This window comes from Podarcis gaigeae (genome assembly GCF_964106915.1).
Source record: "Podarcis gaigeae genome assembly, chromosome: Z".
NCBI lineage: Eukaryota > Metazoa > Chordata > Lepidosauria > Squamata > Lacertidae > Podarcis > Podarcis gaigeae.
In genome coordinates, this window is record NC_139691.1 from 31,845,560 (window position 1) to 31,868,485 (window position 22,926).

The 22,926-nt window shown below is 45.9% G+C and overlaps 1 protein-coding gene and 1 pseudogene across 30 annotated transcripts in view; one reads left to right on the forward strand and one right to left on the reverse strand.

The window, feature by feature from the left end:
- Positions 1-22,926, reverse strand: part of LOC310836723 (putative G-protein coupled receptor 34) — a 359,394-nt gene that overhangs the window by 223,909 nt on the left and 112,559 nt on the right. For 13 of the 29 annotated variants that reach the window (XR_014560183.1, XR_014560185.1, XR_014560187.1 and 10 more), the window contains 2 exons: positions 6,686-6,798; positions 370-517 (listed from right to left, as the gene is read on the reverse strand). The exons of 10 other annotated variants lie outside the window; for them this stretch is intronic. Coding sequence is in view for 4 of the 19 variants with exons in the window: in XM_083722470.1 (XP_083578596.1) it covers positions 370-517 (148 nt within the window). In the remaining 15 variants the exon portion in view is untranslated. The remainder of the gene's footprint in view (positions 1-369; positions 518-6,685; positions 6,799-22,926) is intronic. 6 more of the 29 variants (XR_014560182.1, XR_014560186.1, XM_083722470.1 and 3 more) reach the window with 1 other exon arrangement.
- LOC310836784 (DNA-binding protein inhibitor ID-3-A-like) lies at positions 16,050-16,583 on the forward strand (annotated as a pseudogene). The gene is made up of 2 exons: positions 16,050-16,172; positions 16,238-16,583. The product of its transcript is annotated as a DNA-binding protein inhibitor ID-3-A-like (transcript).

The following is a 22,926-nucleotide window of genomic DNA, read 5'->3' on the forward strand; positions in this document are numbered from 1 at the left end:
GCCCCTGGGTCATTGATTCTACGTTTATGATGTTCCACCGATTTTGACCTTGATTGAATATTTTTCTTTCAAATCAGTATATAATAAATGTTTGGGGGGAATTGAAAGGAAACCCACATCCCGCCCACTTTAGAAGTCCACAGCTGGTTAAAAGACGAAGGCCTAGTTAAAAAGGAATTACTCATTTTGCTAAGCTCTCATATTAACAGTTTCACCAAATTTAAGAAACTCAGGAAGAAGATGGGTGTGTGTGTACTTCCTGACCCTCTGAAGGTACCTAGCTTCATGTGCCTAACCCCATCTGCAAGGCCTTAGGACTTCTCAGCAGAAGCTCCACCCTCCTGGAAGAAGACCCACAATGCCACCTACCTTGGAGGGCCACTGCATACTGGGTGGCAAGGAACTTCAACACCATACCAGCTGATGAGAAGAGCAGCTCCATGATCGACCAGGCCATGGCTGGGTATTGCCCCTCCATCTTCCAGAAGTAGTGCATCAGGTGTCTTGGGACACATACCTGCAAATACAGCCCTGTGAAAACAAGGCCCTCCATGCCAGCTGAGACCTAGGACCATAGGCGCCGACTCCATGGGGCCTGAGGGGGCCCGAGCCCCCTCAAAAATTTGTTTGGAGGGCTCTGCCCCCCCCAATAATTTAAGGCAAAAATAAGATCGGGCGGTCGGGCGGAGGGAAGGCGGAAGCTGCTGCTTTCCTGCATTCTGCCTCAGGGTCTTACTGCCCACCCGCTTCTGTTGCTGCGTTTGCTCAAACTCAACAAAGAGCAGGGAATCCCCTGCCCTCCTGGCAAGCAGAGGGTTAAGGAAAGGATCGAGTCCTTCCTTCTAATTCCTTCCTAGTCACACTGCGTGCAGGCTCCAGCCCACCACCTCCTCCTCTCCGTGCTCTAGGGACTCGCAGGTGGGAGAGAGAGAGAGAGGGCTGGCTTGGGGGGGGACTTTTGCCTTCATTTCCTCCCCCCCACCCCGTTAAACTCCTCCCCTGCATTCTTAGCCAGCTGCTTCTCCGCACACCCCTCTTGTGCTTCTTGTCCCTTCTGTGTTTTTCCTTCCCTCCCCATTTAAAACGTGGTGACAAAGCACGGATCCACATGGATCCTCAGGATTTTTGCATTGGGTCACTCCAAATTCACCATCAGATCACATTACATGTCCATGGCTACAGTCTGTACCAAAAAAATCACGCACCCACTGTTGCCTGGGGCTGCAATGGTGCAAAAACGTGGTTACAAAGCACGGATCCACAGGATCTTTGCACTGGGTCACCCCAAATTCACCATCAGATAACACAGCATGTCCATGGCTACAGCCTGCACCAAAAAAATCACGCACTCACTGTGGCCTGGGGCCACAATGGTGCAAAAACGTGGTTACAAAGCACGGATCCACATGGATCCTCAGGATTTTTGCATTGGGTCACCCCAAATTCACCATCAGATCACATAGCATGTCCATGGCTACATCTTGCACCAAAAAAATCACGCACCCACTGTTGCCTAGGGTCACAGTGGTGCAAAAACGTGGTTACAAAGCACGGATCCACATGGATCCTCAGGATTTTTGCATTGGGCTACTCCAAACTCACTGTCAGATATTAAAAATCTTTATAAAATAGAGAATTAAATACATACAGAATGTTAAATTTTCAGTTTCGAAATATTAGTACTAGTTTAGTACTGTATTTTCAAATACTTAAATATTTTTAGGGTGTAAGACCCAATTAAAGCCCGTTATTTACATACAGTATTACAGTATTTACATACAGTATTAGGCATACTGTATTAACTTTATTAACTGTATTAAAGCATTAACTTTGAGATATTATTTTTATTTAATGAACCCTCAGCCTTATTCAAAGTAAGCTTAAATTAGCTATTTCACTTATTAATCAAAGTGCTATTGCTGTGCGACAGCAATATTTTATGTTTTATTCTTTTAATGATAGTTTAGGATTTATTTAAATATCATTTCAGTCTTTTCAGAGCTATATAGTCACTGCTCTGTAATAGTCTATAAGCATAATTGTTACTGTAAATTAAATTAGCTTTTTACGAAAATACCGTGCGTGTTTATGTTTTGTTTCTTTTTTCAAAGCCAAAAAGTGTTTCAGGCTTGTCGAGTTTCCCGGAGTGTGGAGTTATAGAGAGTCGAGTTTTCGGGGTTCTAATGTTGATCATATGACTCTAAAATACTTTTAAAAAACTTTAAAACTAACTAATTTTCATCTAAAATTTAGAAAACTTCCCGGGGCAGGACCCCGGTATGGGCCCCCCCAATATTTTTTATAAGTCGGCGCCCCTGCCTAGGACCAAACAGCTAAACACCAGATGACCCAAGAAACCCCAAATAAAAACCTATATGACTACATATAGGATATTTTCTGCAATCTACCCCCCCCCCACACACACACACACTCTTTAACCCAAATCTAATTCTAACCAGCTACTCTCCCACCCACCACACTCTAGGAGAGCGCAACTACATTGGTTCGATAGACAATACAAGGTGAGAGACACAGGAATCACCCTATACTGTAGATAAGCAAGATAGCTTAAAAGCAATTACACTACATGTAATTATGTCTGTATTGCATAAATTGGGAAACCTCATCAAAGGAAAACACATCACTTCATATATAAACACCAGGACTGACCATGCCTACCTTAACTTATGAGGAACAGGAATTCATGGACAGTCCTATCACCCCAGAGGAAATAGATATGGTCCTCAAAAACCTGAAGCCACACAAAGCTCCAGACCCAGATGGCTTTACAGAAGAATTCTATAGGAAATTCAAAGAACCCCTGATGCCCTACATGACCTGCCTATTCAATGGTATCATAAAAGGGGGGTTCATCCCCAAAACATGGACCTACTCCAAAATAGTCTCCATCCCAAAACCACTGAAAGATAGCCTCAAAGTAGAATCACACCGCCCAGTCTCATTAATAAACCAAGACGACAATATATTCACATCAAACTTGGCCACCGCCTAAAAATTTTCCTACACAAAATTTTTCCCCAGACCAGACTGGCTTTCTCCTTCGTTGCAATATAACAGACCCCAACAGGAAACTACTGAACGTGATTGAACACAGCACGGCAACTAAATGCCCACTGACAATTATGTCCCTAAACACCCTCAATGCTTTGGATTGCTAAGAGTGGAAATGCCTATTAGCAGTACTAATGTGAAATTTGGCCCCAATTTCCTGCAAATCCTCAATCAAATAAACTCCCAAGCCTCAGCAATATGGAGAACTAACAATAGGGACTCTAATACCATAGCAATCCAAAAAGGCACAAAACAAGGATTTTCATGATCTCTCTTCTTATTCATCCTGGCTCTGGAACCTTTAGCAATCTGAATCCGAGCAGCCACAGACATCAAGGGAGTGGAAATAAAAGGCAAAACCTACAAATTAGGACTCTTTGCACATGACAGCACCAGACCCCATAAACAGAGCAACCTCCTTAAGCAGAGAACTCAACACATTTGCAATGGTGTTGGGCCTACAGGTAAATTTTGCATAGTTGGAAGCTATGTGCTTCCCACACACAAAAAGACCTCGCTAACGTCACCAAGATAAAACTTTGCCACAGCAAGTTCAGATACCATAGGGTACAAAGAACCTGAAACCTCAATAAAGTATACCTCCACAACTACAACCCCTTGTTGGCAACAAATTAACAAAGACCTAAAGAGATGGAACAACATCAACTTCACTCTCTCAGACAAAATAGCTAAAGGGTAAAGGGATCCCTGACCATTAGGTCCAGTGGTGACATACTGGCTTTACTGACCGAGGGAGCCAGCGTACAGCTTCCGGGTCATGTGGCCAGCATGACTAAGCCACTTCTGGCGAACCAGAGCAGCGCATGGAAACGCCGTTTACCTTCCCACTGGAGTTGTACCTATTTATCTACTTGCAATTTGACGTGCTTTCAAACTGCTAGGTTGGCAGGAGCAGGGACCGAGCAATGGGAGCTCACCATGTTGCAGGGATTCGAACCGCTGACCTTCCGATTGGCAAGTCCTAGGCTCTGTGGTTTGACCCACAGTGCCACCCACATCCTGTCAGACAAAGTAACCATGATCAAAACGATCACCCTCCCAAAACTAACCTACATATACAAATAAAAAAACCAAGAATAAGCCCCAAATACCTGCACCTCCCCTCCTCAGAGGGAGGATGGGGAATCCCCAACATACATTGCCAGCCAAGTATGCTACATAATCCCATATATACTAGAAGATGAAACAAAACAGTGGGTATACCTGGAGAGAGACACAATTGAAAATACCTGCAGCACAGCATACCCAATTCCAAACAAACTAAGGGAAATTCCCACAATACTTAACAGGTACACACGGACCATGCTTAAAGCATAGAAAGCAGAAGTAGGCAAACTGTCCCCAACCCCATCCCCACTAATTCCCCTGGCACACCACTCATTATTCCATCACACAGCACAAAACCTCCAGATAAAAACCTGGCAAACCAAAGGCTTATATCGCCTAACCAACCTTTATAAAAATGGCAAACCCTTGCCAACACAAGAAATACAAGACAAACTAGAAGACGCCCAAATGCCCTGCTTAACACACCACCAATTACATGCCCTCTTAAACAATCCAGTAGTAAAATCAGCAGCAATCAGGCCCCTGACAACCTTCAAAAACCACCCCAAAAAACCTCCTATGACATTAACTCCACTCAGTGGACCACAACATGGTATAAACCCTGCTTTAAATCCATATCAAAGGAAAGGAAAGCACTCACTCTGAAACATACATACAGGTGGTACCTAACACCAAGGAAATTAGCGCTAATAAGCCCAGGTAATTCACCAAAATGCTGGAGAGGGTGCACCACCCCAGGCACATACTTCCACATGTGGTGGGAATGCCCCCCAAATCCAACTCTTCTGTACAAAAACCATATGAGAAACATGTAAAATAACTAAGCAGGTATTAGAAATCACCCAGAACTGGCCCTACTAAACATCTTCCAAGACAACAATGCCCACTCAAATCATGAAGAACTCATAACCCACCTACTCTGAGCAGCCATCATAATCTGGTGAGACCTGTCAGGAATAAGTATGGAACAATGGTACCAAATAGTATGGGAAACCGCCTTAATAAAAAAATTAACCAATAAATTGAAATTGACACGGGGACAAATAGAAGAGGACGCCTTCACCCCGGTATGGCTCCCCTTTATCACATATATAGCCCAACAAGACAATGACAAAAATCCACCAAAAAAATACAAATCAATATGGCTAACCTGATCCAAAACACCCACCCCACTCACACATGAACACAAAGACCAACACAGCCAACCACAAATGAACAGCCACACCCTAGGCCAACCCCAACCTCTTTCACCACCAAAGGAAGACAACCGAACAGCAAAGAACCTGCACAAGCAACGCTAACACAAAACCCCACATATATTAAGTAAAATAGAATCACCCCCACTCATCTTTCCCCTCCTCCACCTCTTTCCCCCTATTCTTCCTAATGTCTCAACAAATGGGGGGAAAATGTGTTACGTGGGGGGGGGGAATACGAGACAGAGACATTGCACATACCTTTGTAAATCAAGAAAATCTTTACTAAAAATACATTTAAAAAAAACAAATGAAACTGACCTGTAGAAAATGTAACTTGAAAAAAGAAACATTGTGTGTGTACTTCCTGACCCTCTGAAGATACCCAGCCTCATGTGCCCAACCCCAGCTGGAAGGCCGGCCTGCCTTAGGACTTTTCAGCAGAAGCTCCACCTGCCTGGAAGAAGACCCACAATGCCACCTACCTTGGAGGGCCACTGCTTCATGATGGAACAGCTTCATGATGGAACAGGCCATGGCTTGGGAGTTCCCCTCCATCTTCCAGAAGCACTGCATCAGGCGTCTTGGGATACATCCCTGCAAATACAGTCCTGTGAGAAGAATGCCAGGAAATGTTTTGCTAGCACAGAGCCTGTTCTCTAAAGGGAGAGGCTCAGAGGTGCTCAGAGGCTTGGGGCACTTTGGCAAAGTAAAAGAGGAATATTGGACACCTCTAAGGTGGAATCTAGATACACATAAAAAACCCACTAATAAAACACATATTTAAAAAATACCAGAGGCCTTTTTATTAGGTTTGGTAGGAGAAGAATTACCGAAGGATAAGAAAGTACTGTTTATGTATGCGATGACAACGGCAAGAATACTACTTGCCCAGGGATGGAAAGAAGAAAGAGCCACATCGAAAGGAGAATGGATAATGAAGATGATGGACTATGCGGAGATGACAAGGCTGACCGGGAAAATCAGGCACAAAGAGTTTAAGAAATTTACTAAACAATGACATACCTCTAAAGAATATAGTAAAGAACACTGTCAACATTTTTAAATGTTGGCAGGATTGACATAGCACTTGTAATTTAAAATAACAAAGGATAAAAATGAAGTACCATAATTTGGATAAAAGCAATTAGATGCAGTTTAAAAGGGTACTGATATGGACTATGGTGTAATGTAAGTGTGTGTGTGTGTGTGTGTGTGTGTGTGTGTAAAAAATTGTGATTTTTCTTTTTGAAACATTGGGAAAAAAAATTAAAAAAATACTTTTTTAAAGTGTTTTGAAAAATATCTTGAATTTGCCATGAGCTCACCCTCGCCATCTAGTGTCTAGCTGGAACCTGTGCCAAGGTGGGCAACCAAGATTATCAAGGGTCTAGAAACCAACACTTATGAGGAACAGTTGAAGCAGCTGGGTATGTCTAGCCTGGAAAAGAGGAGATTTGAAAGAGATATGATAGCCATCTTCAAATATCTCAAGGGCTGCCCCATGGAAGATGGAGCAAGCTTGTTTTCTCCTCTTCTGCAGGGTAGAACTCAAACCAATGGCTTCAAGGTACATGAAAGGAGATTCAAACTAAACATCAGGAAGAATTTGCTGACAGTAAGAGCTGTTTAGACCATGGGACAGCCTGCTTTGGGAGGTATATGGGCTCTCCTTGCTTGGAGGTTTTTCAGTAGAGGTTGGGTGGCCATCTGTCATGGATGCTTTAGTTGGGATTCTTGCATTGCAGGGGGTTGGACTAGATGACCCTTCAGGTCCCTTCTAATTCTATGAAATCCCCATCTGATGGGTCTGTTGGTATTCACAATCTGCTTTTAACAGTCCTATTCTTGACAAAATGAATAACAGAAAGGGCTTATAGGAGAACCATGGTGAATGGTTTGAAGGTCCAGTCAGGATGATGGGCCTTGTGGGAGTTGCAATCTGAAGCACTTGGAAGACACAAACTTGGTGAAAGCTGCTGCACAGTGAGGCCTCTGCTCAAAAGAGGATCCCTTCTCTGTCAGAGCCAAGGTGTATCTAGTCCAGCACCCTGCTTCCATCAAGGACTAACCTGATCCCCCTGGATGTTCTTAAGTGGCTCCCCAGCAGTTGGTATTCAGAGGTAGACTGCTCCTTCAACAGGAAGTTCTGTTTGGCTATTCAAACCACTGACCACTGATAGGCTCAGCCAAACCCAGGTTTTAGAGAAGGCTTTGCCAACCTCGTATAGCCCAAAATATCTCGGGGGGGTGGGGTGGCGGCACTATCTTGGCAAAAGTCCAATACAGGGTGTATGTGAAAAAAATGGCATTATTGCACTTTGAATGGAAAAAAATCTAGGATAAAAGAGGGGAAATGTTTTCAAATAGCACCTTTAACCCAACAGAGCAAAACGCTTGCTTTGCCGCCAGGTACATAAGGGAATGCAAGCAGGACGTTTTCGTAAGATCAGCCGTATCAATGGAACAACTTCCCTAGGAGGAAAATATGCAGCTTTCAGAACTTGAACTTTGAAACAAGTTTAGAGAAAAAGCAAGTTGGAGGCAATGGAACCAGAAGTTCTAAAATCCTGCAAGACTTGCAGAAAGTGGGTAGGAAAAATGTTTTTCTCCCTCTCTCATAACACCAGAACTCCTGCAGGAACCAATGCAGGAAGATTCAGAGCAGATAAGAAAGTATTTACAGAAGAAAGTAAGAGGAGTCTACTGGATCTGGCCAATGGCCCCTCTACTCCATCATTCTGTTCACAGTGGCCACCCGGATGCTCCTTAAGGGAAACCCACAAACAGGACAGGAGCACAAGAGCAACTCTCCCCTCCTGCGGTTTGCAGCAGCTGGGATTGAGAAGCAGTCCTGTCCTGCCCATGCAAGCAGTGCAGTCCTTAAGATTTCTAAAGACTTGCGCCCCCTAGTGACAAAAGTTCCTGCTCCTCTGCAGCTGCTCTGGGTTAGCAGTTGGGCTCCAGAAAATAAACATTTCGAGGAAAACCAAGAACACAACATAAAGAGGAGCTGCGCTGTACCAAATCTGACCACAGATGCATCCAGAGTTCGGTACTGACTGTGAGGAGCCCACCATAGCATCAGACAAGGGGACATTCCCAACCCTACCCAAGGATTATCCTGTGGAACTTCTGCCTGCACCTCACCTTCCCCACAGAAGCTAAAGGCACCAAGGAGGAAGGGATGGGACGTGGGGCGCTCAAGCCAAAAAAATGGGGGGGGGGGACCAAGACACAGCGGCTTTGCGTCCTTTATTTGCGCTGGAGTGCGCGCGGCCAACACAACCCACCGCGCCAGGCGCTGCCCTCGCCCCCAACGTGCCCAGGGCGGGAAGGGTTCCGCGCGTCAACTCAGCCTGGCCACCAGAGCCAAGCGGGACTGCCCTTCGCCCCAGCATGCCCTTGCCAGGAGAAGCTTGGTCGGCAGGCAAATCCCGCTCCCCCACGCTGGTCTGGGACGCGCGGCGGTTAGTCCAAGCCGGGTCCTGGCGGCACTCAGGGCGGGGCGGGACGGGGTTCCCTGCGTGGGGGCGCCTGGCTCCCGCCCCCTAAAAATCGCGCGATTGGGACTACCGTTCCCCGGCCCAACCCCACACGCCACTGCCCATGTCCATACACACGTGCTCTCCGCAGTTTCAGACCCGACTCTTTCCCCAGCCCTGCCTGGAAATACTGCGGGTAGAGTAACCCTAGCCTCCTCCCCCCCCACCACCGCAAAGCTCTACCTCCGCGCAGCAGCCCTTCCTCCTGAAACCGAGGACCCAAGGTCGAGGGCCAACCGGACACATTCCCAAAGCCACAACGAAGTTGCTTGGCTGAGCGAGGCGGCTACCCAACCCCACCACCCGAAATGCCCCCCCACCCGCCCCTATCGCCAGCCAGAACCCTACCTACCCCAGGACTCTCCGCCGTCCCGCAGCACTTGGAAAAGGGCACGGATGCGCTCCGCCCGGATGCTGAGCGGAGCCGCGGCCAGGAGCGCACCCTTCGCCAAGGAGGAGGAGGAGGCGCAGCAGCGAGCGAGCGAGCTCCAAGCACCCATTGCCACCCTCCCTCCCGCAGCGCCAGGCAGATGGAAGTAGAGAAGACGCCGAGGACGCCCCAGGTGTTAGAAACAGAGATACGTAGCCCCGCCCCCTGGCCAGTTTAAACTCCAGCGAGTTAAAGGGACTCTGCTTCCCCATTTCACCCCCCCCCCACAGGGACCACACACCCTCCAATAAAGTAAACCCCCTATGTCTTGCGAATACACGTGTATTCAAGCTTATAGCCTGGTTCCCCAAGGAAATCCAAAAGACCCCATGGCCGCCAACTTTTCAGCCTCCTCCAGACCCTGCCTTGAGAGTTGGCTCCCTAACAGACTCCATTGTTTCCCTTTGCGTCCCCGGAATTGTCACCTGCAGATTTCTTTCTACCCCTGCGTTTCCCTTAAAGGCACAGGCACACCTGGCAGGCTGAAAGACAGCAGGTTAGCGAAGGCTGACTTAAGCATGCAGGTGGGAGCCACAGGCACAGCAGAAAGATACAGGAGCTTTGGCAAAAAGCTATAATCTAATTTCCAAAGAACATCCGGCGTTTTGGGTGGCGATTCTAGGAAAGACCAGCTGTCCATCTGGGTCTTCTAACCAGCAGTCAAACAAACAAGAATTAAGCCCGTAAAACTTTTCTGTTTCTTATTCACCACTCTACCCCCAATCACAGCTAAATATTCCAAAGGAGGCTCCAACAACAATCATCCTTCAACTGCAAAGGTGTCAGATGTCTGAATGAGAGAATGAAATGCCAGTTTGGGGATGTGATGCTTTGGAAGCAACTGGCTGTAAGGAGGAGGAGTGCCCAATTTTATTTTATACATTGTTATATTTAGACTACTAATGGGCTAGTAAGGCTGTGAAATGCTAAAGTTAATGCCACATCTTGTTTCTGTGGAAGCCTGTTCATGTTGGAGATTGAATCTTGACATAACCATTTAGCTATAGCATCATGACCACAATTTGTTGTCTAAAAGCAGCATTGAAGACAGTAGCTACATTTTAATGAACTCCACTAAAGTTGCCTCAGGTTTTGGAGTTCTGCTGGGGGATTAGAGAGACTAGATTAAAGGTAAAGGTAAAGGTACCCCTGCCCATACGGCCCAGTCGTGTCCGGCTCTAGGGTTGTGCGCCCATCTCACTTAAGAGGCCGGGGGCCAGCGCTGTCCGAAGACACTTCCGGGTCACGTGGCCAGCGTGACAAGCTGCATCTGGCGAGCCAGCGCAGCACACGGAAACACCGTTTACCTTCCCGCTAGTAAGCGGTCCCTATTTATCTACTTGCACCCGTGGGTGCTTTCGAACTGCTGGGTTGGCAGGCGCTGGGACTGAACGACTGGAGCGCACCCCGCCACGGGGATTCGAACCGCCGACCATGCGATCGGCAAGTCCTAGATTACACTGCTTTAAATTAAGAAATTAAGTGATTCACAAACTTTGGCTCCCATAAAATAAAAACCTTCCAGTAAGAATCTTGAATTAAAAATCAAAAAAACAAAACAATACTAATTGTGAAGCACCAACACTTTCTGAACAAAGGTAAAGGTAAAGGGACCCCTGACCATTAGTCGTGGCCGACTGTATTGTTGCGGCATTCATCTCGCTTTATTGGCCGAGGGAGCCAACTATCTACTATCTACTATCTCTATTTATCTACGTGCACTTTGATGTGCTTTTGAACTGCTAGGTTGGCAGGAGCAGGGACCGAGCAATGGGAGCTCACCCCCTCATCGCGGGGATTCGAACCACCGACCTTCTGATCGGCAAATCCTAGAAGAAATCTACCATACCCAAAGAGCCAGGGATTATCCTGTGGAACTTCCTCCTGCACTTCACCTTCCCCACAGAAGCTAAAGGCACCAAGGAGGAAGGGATGGGACGTGGAGTGCTCAAGCCCAAAAATGGAGGGTTGGTTGGGGGAAAACCAAAATGCAGCGGCTTTGCGTCCTTTTTTGTGCTGGAATGCGCGTGGCCAACACAACCCACCGCGCCAGGCGCTGCCCTCGCCACCAACGTGCCCAGGGCGGGAAGGGTTCCGCGCGTCAACTCAGCCTGGCCACCAGAGCCAAGCGGAACTGCCCTTCGCCCAGCATGCCCTTGCCAGAAGAAGCTTGGTCGGCAGGCAAATCCTGCTCCCCCACGCCAGTCTGGGACTCCACTAAAGATGCCTCAGGTTTTGGAGTTCTGCTGGGGGATTATAGAGACTAGATTACACTGCTTTAAATTAAGAAATTAAGTGATTCACAAACTTTGGCTCCCATAAAATAAAAACCTTCCAGTAAGAATCTTGAATTAAAAATCAAAAACACAAAACAATAGTAATTGTGAAGCACCAACACTTTCTGAACCCAGGTAAAGGTAAAGGGACCCCTGACCATTAGTCGTGGCTGACTGTGGGGTTGTGGCGCTCATCTTGTTTTATTGGCCGAGGGAGCCAACTATCTACTATCTACTTGCACTATTTATCTACTTGCACTTTGTTTTGCTTTCGAACTGCTAGGTTGGCAGGAGCAGGGACCGAGCAATGGGAGCTCACCCCCTCATCGCGGGGATTCGAACCGCCGACCTTCTGATCGGCCTTCTGATAAGCAAGTCCTAGGCACTGTGGTTTAACCCACAGAGCCACCTGCGTCCCGTCTGAACCCAGGAAGGGCACTTAAATTCTAAGAATTAACAAAACTGCAATGTTTAAAGTGTCCACTGTTTCTTTGCAAAAGTGGAGGATAGGGAGAGAATCAGAACAGGTAAGGGCCACACTACTTTTCACTCTTTTAATTAATCTGAAGAAGCACAAACTTGAGGAACATCCACTATATAAAATCATGCTTGTCTTCTGAACTTTTGAGAGCTGATCTAAGACATTTTGCTGAGGGAAAAGGAGTGGCCAGTTTCGTTTAGTACACAAGGCAGAAAGCAACAAAACGCATGGGTAGACAAACTAAGGCCCGGGGGCCCGAATCCGGCCCAATCGCCTTCTAAATCTGGCCTCCGGACGGTCCGGAAATCTCAGCATTTTTACATGAGTAGAATGTGTCCTTTTATTAAAAATGCATCTCTGGGTTATTTGTGGGGCATAGGAATTCGTTCCCCACAAAAAATATAGTCCGGCCCCGCACAAGGTCTGAGGGACAGTGCTCTCCTGCTCCTTGTCCATAAAACATCTGATAATAATAAATTAAATTCATGAACAACCCGTTGCCCTTCTCAGGGCATCTAAAATCAGCTGCCTGAGGCAGCCTTCCTATTTTGATAATCAGGAACCCACAGGTAATACTCCTCAGCACCTCTATGCCAATAAAACGTTCCTCCCCTTCCAGTTCTGCCACACAGCTGTTTAAAGCACTACTTTCCCCTGAAACGTAGCAGTCTTGCTATTCCTTTTTCTGCAGCACCCCATGCTCCCATTTCTAGGAAGGCCACTTCAACTTCATCTAGCGCTCGGTCGCTGGGCAAGCTCCTGGGCAAGCTCTATGGGCTCGCTGACATCCCTGAGGTCCATAGACTATGCTACCAACCACAGGGCAGACGATTTCCGCAAGCTGAACAAGGAGAGGGAATTCCACTATTCTGTCATCCGGTCCAAGCTGAATCACGTGATTAACATGCTGTCTAGGAGGGGCAAAGCGGCAGAATACTACATAGGCTGTCACCCAGTGAGGTGCAATGTAAAGCCTAGGCAGCGGATCAGCACAAGCCTCATAAACCTCAGAGACTTTGCACTGTATTCATCATATGACTGCTTCTGAGAAATGGGATTGTGAGAGCTGGCACACATAATTGCGGTATAGGGGGTGCTTCTGGCTTGGTGGTGGTGGGTTTTTTTTTTTTTTACTTGGCTGCCCAGCCATTTTTGTGATACTGCAAGCCTTTCTCAGGCTTTGCCGTGCCATGGAGAAGAATGGTTTGGAATACCAACCAATATGCACATTATACATTGTGGCACAAAGGTAGCCATCACAAAGAAACACCTTCACGTTGCTCTTTGTGGCTTACATTTTGTGTGCGTCACTTGTAAGTACTCCAGCCTTCACACCTGGTCAATTCTGTACTGCCCTTACAAATGTTGCTTTCTAGTGCTTTTTGGTCAAAGAAATCACAGGCTAACCTGATTTTATCAAGGGACAATAATATTAGCTGTTTAGAAAGTGCAAAAAGAAAGTGTTTGCAACTGTGATTGTAGTAATAATCTTTCTAAAATATAAACATTGCAAGTTTTTGCACACTTTCTGTATGCACATCATCTATATGTAATAAATAAATCATCATCAACATCATCATCTTTATACTCCACCCATTTGGCTGGCTTTCCCAAGGGAGTCTGAGGGGCTTACAGCATATCTAAAAACATCCAGCATTAAAAATCTCCTGATACACGGCTCAGGAGATCGAGAGGGAGAAGGAAGAAAAGGCAGGAAGGGTAACCATGTCAGACCACTAACTCCTCGAAATACAAATGTCTTCCGGATAGATTGCCCATAAACTCCACCCCTTGGTCAAACACGGTTACCTCTTCCTAGCTTAGCTAATCTGTTCCTCCTTCCCTCTCTAAGGAAAAAAACCTATACCTTTTCCCCATACAAATGTTTAACTTTAACATATAAAATACATACTATGGTAGGGCTCTATCCTGAAAAGATGTCCCACCAAAGGTGTGTGATTCAATCCTGAATATCATGAGTGACTCTTCTTAACTTGGCTTGTTTTACTACGACAATATTAGTACTTTGCAGTATGACACATTCCAAGTTTTTCCGCAATCTTCATGTGCTTTCTCATTCCTTTCCTCCAAGCAGACTGAATCCCTGGCAAACACCCCATCGGATACCTGCAGCCACAAACCCTGCCAGCACTGAACTTTTCAGTTACATCAACCACTCCACATTTGCTGAGGGTGCATTTGCATTCCTCTCAGCCAGGAATGCCTCCTTCAGGAGGTACAATGAAACCATTTGCAGCTACTGGAATCAGCCAGCAAGTGATCCACAAGAGCCAGATTCTGGACTTAAGAATCCCAAGCACATTTATCTGGATTTTTCATTCTCTCTGCAAGAGGAGAGAAGTGAAAGGCAGTGCTACATCTGGCGCAGTCATTAGGGAGGTGCAATCAGGGATTAAACAACAAAAAAGAGGAAGGGATCCTAACAGCCAGAAAGGGTGCTCTGCTTGGAAAGCAGCAAAGAGCTGGCTGCTCTGTCCCGTCCTGCTTCTGCTGCTGGTTTTGGGTTTGCTGGAGAAATATCAAAACTAAAGGGAAATCTCATCCAGCCTAAAGGAAAATACCTATCTAGAATGTATAATCTCCTCCACAATTCACACCCTGCCATCAAAGAACTTTTGTCTCACTTAAAGCGCTCTACCTTTTCTGAGGATGCACACCTCAGAACACAAAGGGACAGAGGAAGCTAAAAGGACAGGCCACACAACAAGCCAGTGACTTCTGTCTTGCCGGTAGATTTTTCGGATGACCCAGACCTTTTCTGAAAAGCGGGAGAATACGAAGAACCGCTGGAATATTGAGACGAAGAGGAGGAGGAAGAAGAAGAGTACGACAAGATTGGTAACCATAGAATGCTTTCCATTACTGAAGTTACAAGAGATGCATTCTGACAGAATGAAAAGCTTAGTACAAAAAAAAAGTTTGTAGTGTGTGGGTGTTCACCTATGTTAGTGCCTTGTTCATTGGTCTGACACTGCTGCAACTGGCTCTGATTTCGCTCTTCACTATTCCCCTTCTTAATGAAAAGCACCAGGTTGAAATTAACCATTCTTGTTCAATCTTGCTGCAGAAAAGAGGGGAGAGGATACCCTGCTAGATATATAGACTTTCGGATTAATCATATATATATCCTGAGTGACTCTTCTTAGCTTGGCTTGTTTTACTACGGCAATATTAGAACTTTGCATTATGACACATTCCAAGTTTTTCCACAATCTTCATGTACTTTCTCATTCCTTTTCTCCAAGCAGACTGAATCCCTCGCAAACACCCCATCGGATACCTGCAGCCACACAACTCAAACCCTGCCAGCACTGAACTTTTCAGTTACTTCAACCACTCCACATTTGCTGAGGGTGCATTTGCATTCCTCTCAGCCTGGAATGCCTCCTTCAGGAGGTACAATGAAACCATTTGCAGCCACTGGATCAGCCAGCAAGTGATCCACAAGAGCCAGATTCTGGACTTGAAGAATTCCAAGCACATTTATCTTCATTTTTCATTCTGGCCAAAATTATGCCAATAACCGTAAACTAAATTTGGCATCAATTGTGTATTTATTTGGGGAGGTCTTGGGGGTCCTAACACGCAAGGCACCAAAGTCAGCCATAGAAATCTTGCAACACGTCATAGATTCCATAGGTCCTCTCCAGTTGTACAGAAGATAGAAGGAGAGAGAGAGAAAAGACCTTGACTGGGGAAAGGATCAGAAAATATTTGCTGCTGCAAAGGTAGCATTTCTGTTTTTAAAATATATACATGGGGCTTTTTTGCAAAGAGAAGCATTTTCTGCATGTACACAATAGAGAATCAACCAGGCTGGCAAGCAAGGGGCAGTATTGATCTCTCTCTCTCTCAAGGTTGCTTGCTTGCTTCTCCTGCCTTAAGGAAGGAAATCCTGCCCTTCTGCAAATCCCTGCTGGTTTCTCCTCCTTCATGGCCATGAAAGGAATCAGCCCCGTCAGATCAGTCAGGAGCTGCTAGGAAGCAAGCTGCGTGCTGCCTCTCTGATCAGAGCCTCACCATCACCCAGGGAACAAGCAACAGAACGAAGCCCCTCGGCCAGTGACTCCTGCTGCAAAGGCCTTCCATAAAATGCAATGTGTCTTGCCAGAAAAAGAAAACCAGAGCCCGGCTCAGGAGGAGCCCAAGAACCTCCTTCACAACGTGAATGACTGCTACTCCAAGCTGCGCAAGCAGGTGCCAAGGATCCTGCAAGGCCCCAAAGTCAGCCAAGTGGAAATCTTGCAGCACGTCATCGACTATATCTTTGACCTGCAGATCGTGCTAGAGGAACAGGCAAAGAAGGGGCAAGATCCACCCGCAGCCAAGACTTCCCTACTCTCTTTAAAAGCTGCAGAGCGGGCATCCGAACTTTGCTCAAAAGAGGAGAGGAATCTCTGCCACTAACCTCTTAAAACAGACTGCAAGTGTGGGATCCTGGCACTTGGTTCTCTCCAATGAGACAGGAGATAGAAGAGAGACCTGAACAGGGGAAAGGATCAAATGTTTTAACCCCGTGCATCCAGTAATGGAGGGACCTCCACCATTCTCTTCCAGATAAACTGTAGAACATGGGTCTGGCCAGGCAGTTTCAGATGCCTTGACTGGTCTTCCAGAATCAACCTTCTACCCTCAATCTGTTATTCTCTTCCAACAGCCTGAAAACAAAATTTGCAGGCCGGGGAGGGGGTGCGGTGAAAGCAATCCCACTTTTTAATAACTATCGTATGGCTGTATTAAACAAGAAGAAACTTTGCAGAAGAAGAAATTTTGTGGCGTTTGTGTGTCAGACTGGGCGGATTATTATTATTATTATTATTATTATTATTATTATTAAAGCTCTGAACACTCAGATTCTTCATGCTAGTTTACTGGTCATGAGATTTCTTACTGAAATCGCATACTTCCAACATTGAATCAGCTTGTGACAAATGTGGACTTGTCTGTCATTTGCTCAGAAAAAAGGGCAGCAACAACAAAAAACAACTTTGCATATATGCAGCTTTTATGTATATTTTGGATTATAGTTTTTTAACATAATTTTTTGGGGGTGATGGGGACTTTCGTGTCTTAGGGCTGTTTTGCCTCATGGTTTTTGTTGCCGAACTCTAATAGAGAGAACACATGCATCTTATTTAGCAGGAAGGTTGATTTCTTCATCCATGAATTGTACTTCCTTTGGTGTGTGTTTTTTTTTAAAAAACTTTTCGTGAAAGCTTTTTGCATAATAAACCTTAAGCTGGTGTTTCTTTAAAAAAACCAAATACACACACACACATTGCAATTTCTGCTGCAGTTTCTCAACATACATCAGCAGAGTTTATGCTTCAAGAGGAGAGAAGTGAATGGCAGCGCTTCATCAGGCACAGTCATTAGGAAGGTTCATTTAGGGATTAATTAACAAAAAAGAGGAGGGGGTCCTAACAGCCAGAGAGGGCGCTCTGCTTGGAAAGCAGCAAAGTTATATGTACTCATCACTCCTTTTCTGCACCAAGATCAAATCCCTTTTCGAAAAGACCTTAGATTGGCTACCCATTAAGGGGTTACTTAGATTGAGATGTTGCTTGTCCAAAGATACACCCTTATGCTGCTTGGCCCCTTCAACAGCACAGTTTAGGAGTTCAACTGCCTCTTCCCAATGGATGACTTTGTGGACTCACTAAAGTTTCTGGTGTGGATGTGGCTGTTCACCTGCGTTTGTGTCTTATTCAAAGGCTCTGATTTCACTCTTCAGTATTCCCCATATTTATGAAAAGCACCAGGTTAGAAGTGACCATTCTAGTTAAATTGCATCTCAAAAAGGCACTGGCAAATGCGCCCGACGGCACCTTCCGTGGCCGCCTCCCCGCTGGCGCCCTACTCCGCCTCGCCCGCCTCCTACCCGTCCCCCGCCTCCGTCTTCTCTTACCCATCACCAGGGCCGGCCTCCTACTCTCCCCCCCCCAACGTCCTATGCCTCCCCCGTTACTTCATATGCCTCCCCCGTGACATCACCCTTCCCCTCCTTCCCCTCGCCCTTGGTGGCCACCAGCTACGCTTCCATGGCCTCCTCCACTTTCCAGAGCCAGGCGGCGGCTACCCCGTTCCCATCCCCAGGTGCCTCGGCAGCCCCTTCCGCTCGCAGGTGACTTCTGCACTTTCTGACATGGCCTCCACTTTCTCGCCCAGGACAATCGAGATCTGCTAAGAGGAGAAAACCACCAAGACTTTCGCGACGCCCACCCCGTCTAGGGAGGGTGGGGTGCAAATAACGAATCTTCCTCCAGCACTTGGTGGAGGAGCAGTGGACTCCCTCGCAAGCCAGCCTGGCCCCCCAGCTTTCCAGCAGCCGGGGGGTGGGCTGGGGTTGGGACATATCTTTCAACTTCAACTGCCTGAAGACACAAGCTCCCGGACACCGGAGTTCCTCTCCACTTCTGTTCTGCATGGACGAGAGAGGTTTTTTTTCTTCCGCGATGATTTCCCCCCAGCCCGCAATTCATTCCTTAGGGGGGAGCAATGGGACTTTGGGGGGAAATTCCATGCATAGACAATGTAATATTGTATTATGTGCCATGGCTTTGCTTCCCTTCTGGGTTCTTGATGTGAACAACCTCTTTGCATATTCATATTGCATTCTTTGGAGTACGAAGGGCTATCTCTCTTGCGCACGCTCTTTCTTTTTGTATAAATGGTAATTTTTCGCTCTTTTCATGATGACAAAGCTATACTGGGTTTTACAATTTGGTTTGGGGGTGGGGTGGGGGTGGGGTGGGGGAGGAATAAAACAAACAAACAAAAGCAGCACTTAACTATGTATTTGAGCATGTCAACAGAGTGTGATGTTCTTTGTAAATATCACCTAGAGGATGAAACACTCTCACGTGGCAAAAAGTTTTCGTTTGGTTTGATTTCTTGTTTTTCCTTTTGAGAACAAAAAAAAAAACACGTCCCAAGTCGAAGTGCCTTGTCGTGAAGCCCTGCTGAAGTCATGCAACTCTGTGATTGGATGCTTTGCATCTAGTCTTAAGGTGAAAAAGGGGAAAGTGGGGGGAAAGGGACTCTGAGGCTCGAAAACACACACACACACATACACATACACACATAGGAAAAAGGGGAAAGGAGCTGGGAGACAGAATGTAAGCAAAAAAGCAAAACAAAGCAAAACAAAACCCCGAACTTCTCAAAAAGTCTATTTTTGTTACAGAAGTGTAAAATTTATAAATATATTCAGCAGTTGGAATGTTGTAGTTACCTACTGAGTAGGCGGCAATTTTTTGTATGTTATGAACATGCGGTTCATTATTTTTGTGGTTTTATTTTTGACTTTGTACTTGTGTTTGTTTTTAAAAAGGTGACTGTTTGGCTTATAAACACATTAAACACTGGCAAATGTCCTTTTCAGCACTTTTCTGCAGAAAAATTGATTCCCTTGCAAACATGTAATCAGGTGGTATAGCCACACAGTTCACACCCTTCCTCTCGGCCAGGAATGCCTCCTTCAGGAGGTACAATGACACTATTTACAGCCCCTGGAATGGGATCCACAAGAGCCATATTCTGGACTTGAAGAATTCCAAGCACATTGATCTGGCTTTTTCATTCTCTCTGCAAGAGGAGAAAAGTGAAAGGCAGTGCTACATCTGAAGCAGTCATTAGGGAGGTGAATTCAGGGATTAATTAACAAAAAGAGGAGGGAATCCTAACAGCCAGAAAGGGTGCTCTGCTTGGAAAGCAGCAAAGAACTGGCTGCTCCATCCCTTCCTCCTCCTTCGTCTTCTGCTGCTGCTGCTAGTGGAGGCCTGGAACAAGGCGGGCCGAGTTCTCAGCTTCGTCATGGCTGCCATGGCGCCACATTCACCCCGTCCTCCCTGCCCTGCTGGTCCACATGGCCATTTGCAGAGGGGTGGTTTCCGCAGCCCCCATCCCATCCCCCTTCCTCTATACTAGGTAAATAGAATTACAGGATTTCCCACAGTTTCTGTACAGACATCAGCTACATGAACGCTTCAGCCCTATTCTATAGCAAGATGGATTCCCTTGCAAACACACCATCAGGTGGTACAGCCACACAGTTCACACCCGGCCCTAAATGAACTTTTCAGTTACTGCACACACCCCAAATTTGCTGAGGATGCACCTGTGTTACTCACAGCAGGGAATTACAGGATTTCCCACAGTTTCTGTACAGACATCAGCTACATGAACGCTTCAGCCCTATTCTATAGCAAGATGGATTCCCTTGCAAACACACCATCAGGTGGTACAGCCACACAGTTCACACCCGGCCCTAAATGAACTTTTCAGTTACTGCACACACCCCAAATTTGCTGAGGATGCACCTGTGTTACTCACAGCAGGGAATTCCAAAACCCTTCAATAGAAGTGTCCTTACTCCTTTTCTAAACCCAGATTCAATCCCTTGCCAACACCTTACCAGAAGATGCAGCCACACAACTCAGACCTTATATAAACCATGGATAAAATATAAATATCTCCTGGAACCTACAACCCCTTGGTGCATTTCACCCATCAAAGCCTTTGGCGTTAAGAAGAAAAACATGAAGGGAAATTGGGCAACATATAAAATGTTATTAGAGGGAGAAATTAATAAATTAAGAACTTTGAAATCCATATATATTTGACAGGCTGGCTCCAATACTTCCAACTGAATGAAAGACAAGGAAAATAGGGTGTGCTGGAGAAATATCAAAACTAAAGGGAAATCTAATGCCGTCCTGTTCTCAGATTGGGGACAGCCTCCCACCTCCTTCTTCCCAACCTGTGGAAGGACCAGACTCATATTCCTCACCTCTTGACCCCTTAGCAAAAGTCCAAGCTACAACCCCAGGGTGAAGTGCAAACCTCAACCCCACAAGTCATATGTCCTTAACTAAGTTTTACATTCAGAGGGTGCTATCTAAAGAAATATCTCACATTTCTAGGGAGGCCACTTCAACTTCATCTAGAGCTTGGTCGCTTTCTTCACTGTCTTCCCAGGGCTCCTGGGCAAGCTCTACGGGCTCGCTGACATCCCTGAGGTCCATAGACTATGCTACCAACCACAGAGCAGACTATGTCCACAAGCTGAACAAGGAGAGGGAATTCCACTACTTTGTCATCTGGTCCAAGTTGAATCACATGGTTTCCATGCTGTCTAGGAGGGGAAATGTGGAAGAAAATACATAGGCTGCCGCCCAGTGAGGTACAACTTAAAGCCTAGGAAGCAGATCAGCAAGAGCCTCATAAACCTCAGAGACTTTGCACTGTATTCATCAAATGACTGCTTCTGAGAAATGGGATTGTGAGAGCTGGCACACATAATTGCCATACAGGGGGTGCTTCTGGCTTGGTGGTGGTGGCTGTTTTTTTTACTTGGCTGCCCAAACATTTTTGTGATACTTCAAGCCTTTCTCAGGCTTTGCCGTGCCATGGAGAAGAATGGTTTGGAATGCCAACCAATATGCACATTTTACCTTGTGGCACAAAGGTAGCCATCACATAGAAACACCTTCACGTTGCTCTTTGTGGCTTACATTTTGTGTGCGTCACTTGTAAGCACTCCAGCCTTCACACTTGGCCAATTCTGTACTGGCCTTACAAATGTTGCTTTCTAGTGCTTTTTTGGTCAAAGAAATCATTGGCTAACTTGGTTTCATCAAGGGACAATAATATTAGCAGTTTAGAAAGTGCAAAAAGAAAGTGTTTGCAACTGTGATTGTAGTGATCTTACTAAAATATAAACATTGCAAGTTTTTGCACAGTTTCTGTATGCACATCGGCTATATGTATAAATAAATCATCATCAACATCATCATCTTTATACTCCACCCATTGGGCTGGCTTTTCCAAGGGACTCTGGGGGACTTACAGCATATCTAAACACATCCAGCATTAAAAATCTCCTGATACACGGCTCAGGAGATCGAGAGGGAGAAGAAAGAGAAGGCAGGAAGGGTAACCATGTCAGACCACTAACTCCTCGAAATGCAAATGTCTTCCGGATAGATTGCCCATAAACTCCACCCTTGGTCCAACATGATTACCTCTTCCATGCGTAGCTAATCTCTTCCTCCTTCCCTCTCTGAGGAAAAAAACCTATACCTTTTTCCCATACAAATGTTTAACGTATAAAATACATACTAATATAAGCAACATCAAAATACCAAAAACCAGTATAATCACAGGGTGCCAAGCCAAATTTAAAATGTTGGTCATGGTAGGGATCTATCCTGAAAAGATGTCCCACCAATGGTGTGTGATTCAATCCTGAATATCCTGAGTGACTCTTCTTAGCTTGGCTTGTTTTACTACGACAATATTAGTATTTTGCATTATGACACATTCCAAGTTTTTCCACTATCTTCATGTACTTTCTCATTCCTTTTCTCCAAGCAGACACCCCATCGGATACCCGCAGCCACACAACACAAACCCTGCCAGCACTGAACTTTTCAGTTACTTCAACCACTCCACATTTGCTGAGGGTGCATTTGCATTCCTCTCAGCCAGGAATGCCTCCGTTTGGAGGTACAATGAACCCATTTGCAGCCACTGGAATCAGTCAGCAAGTGATCCACAAGAGCCAGACTCTGGACTTGAAAAATCCCAAGCACATTTATCTGGATTTTTCATTCTCTCTGCAAGAGGAGAGAAGTGAATGGCAGTGCTACATCTGGCGCAGTCATTAGGGAGGTGCAATTCAGGGATTAAACAACAAAAAAGAGGAAGGGATCCTAACAGTCAGAAAGGGTGCTCTGCTTGGAAAGCAGCAAAGAGCTGGCTGCTCTGTCCCGTCCTGCTTCTCCTGCTGGTTTTGGGTTTGCTGGAGAAAAAT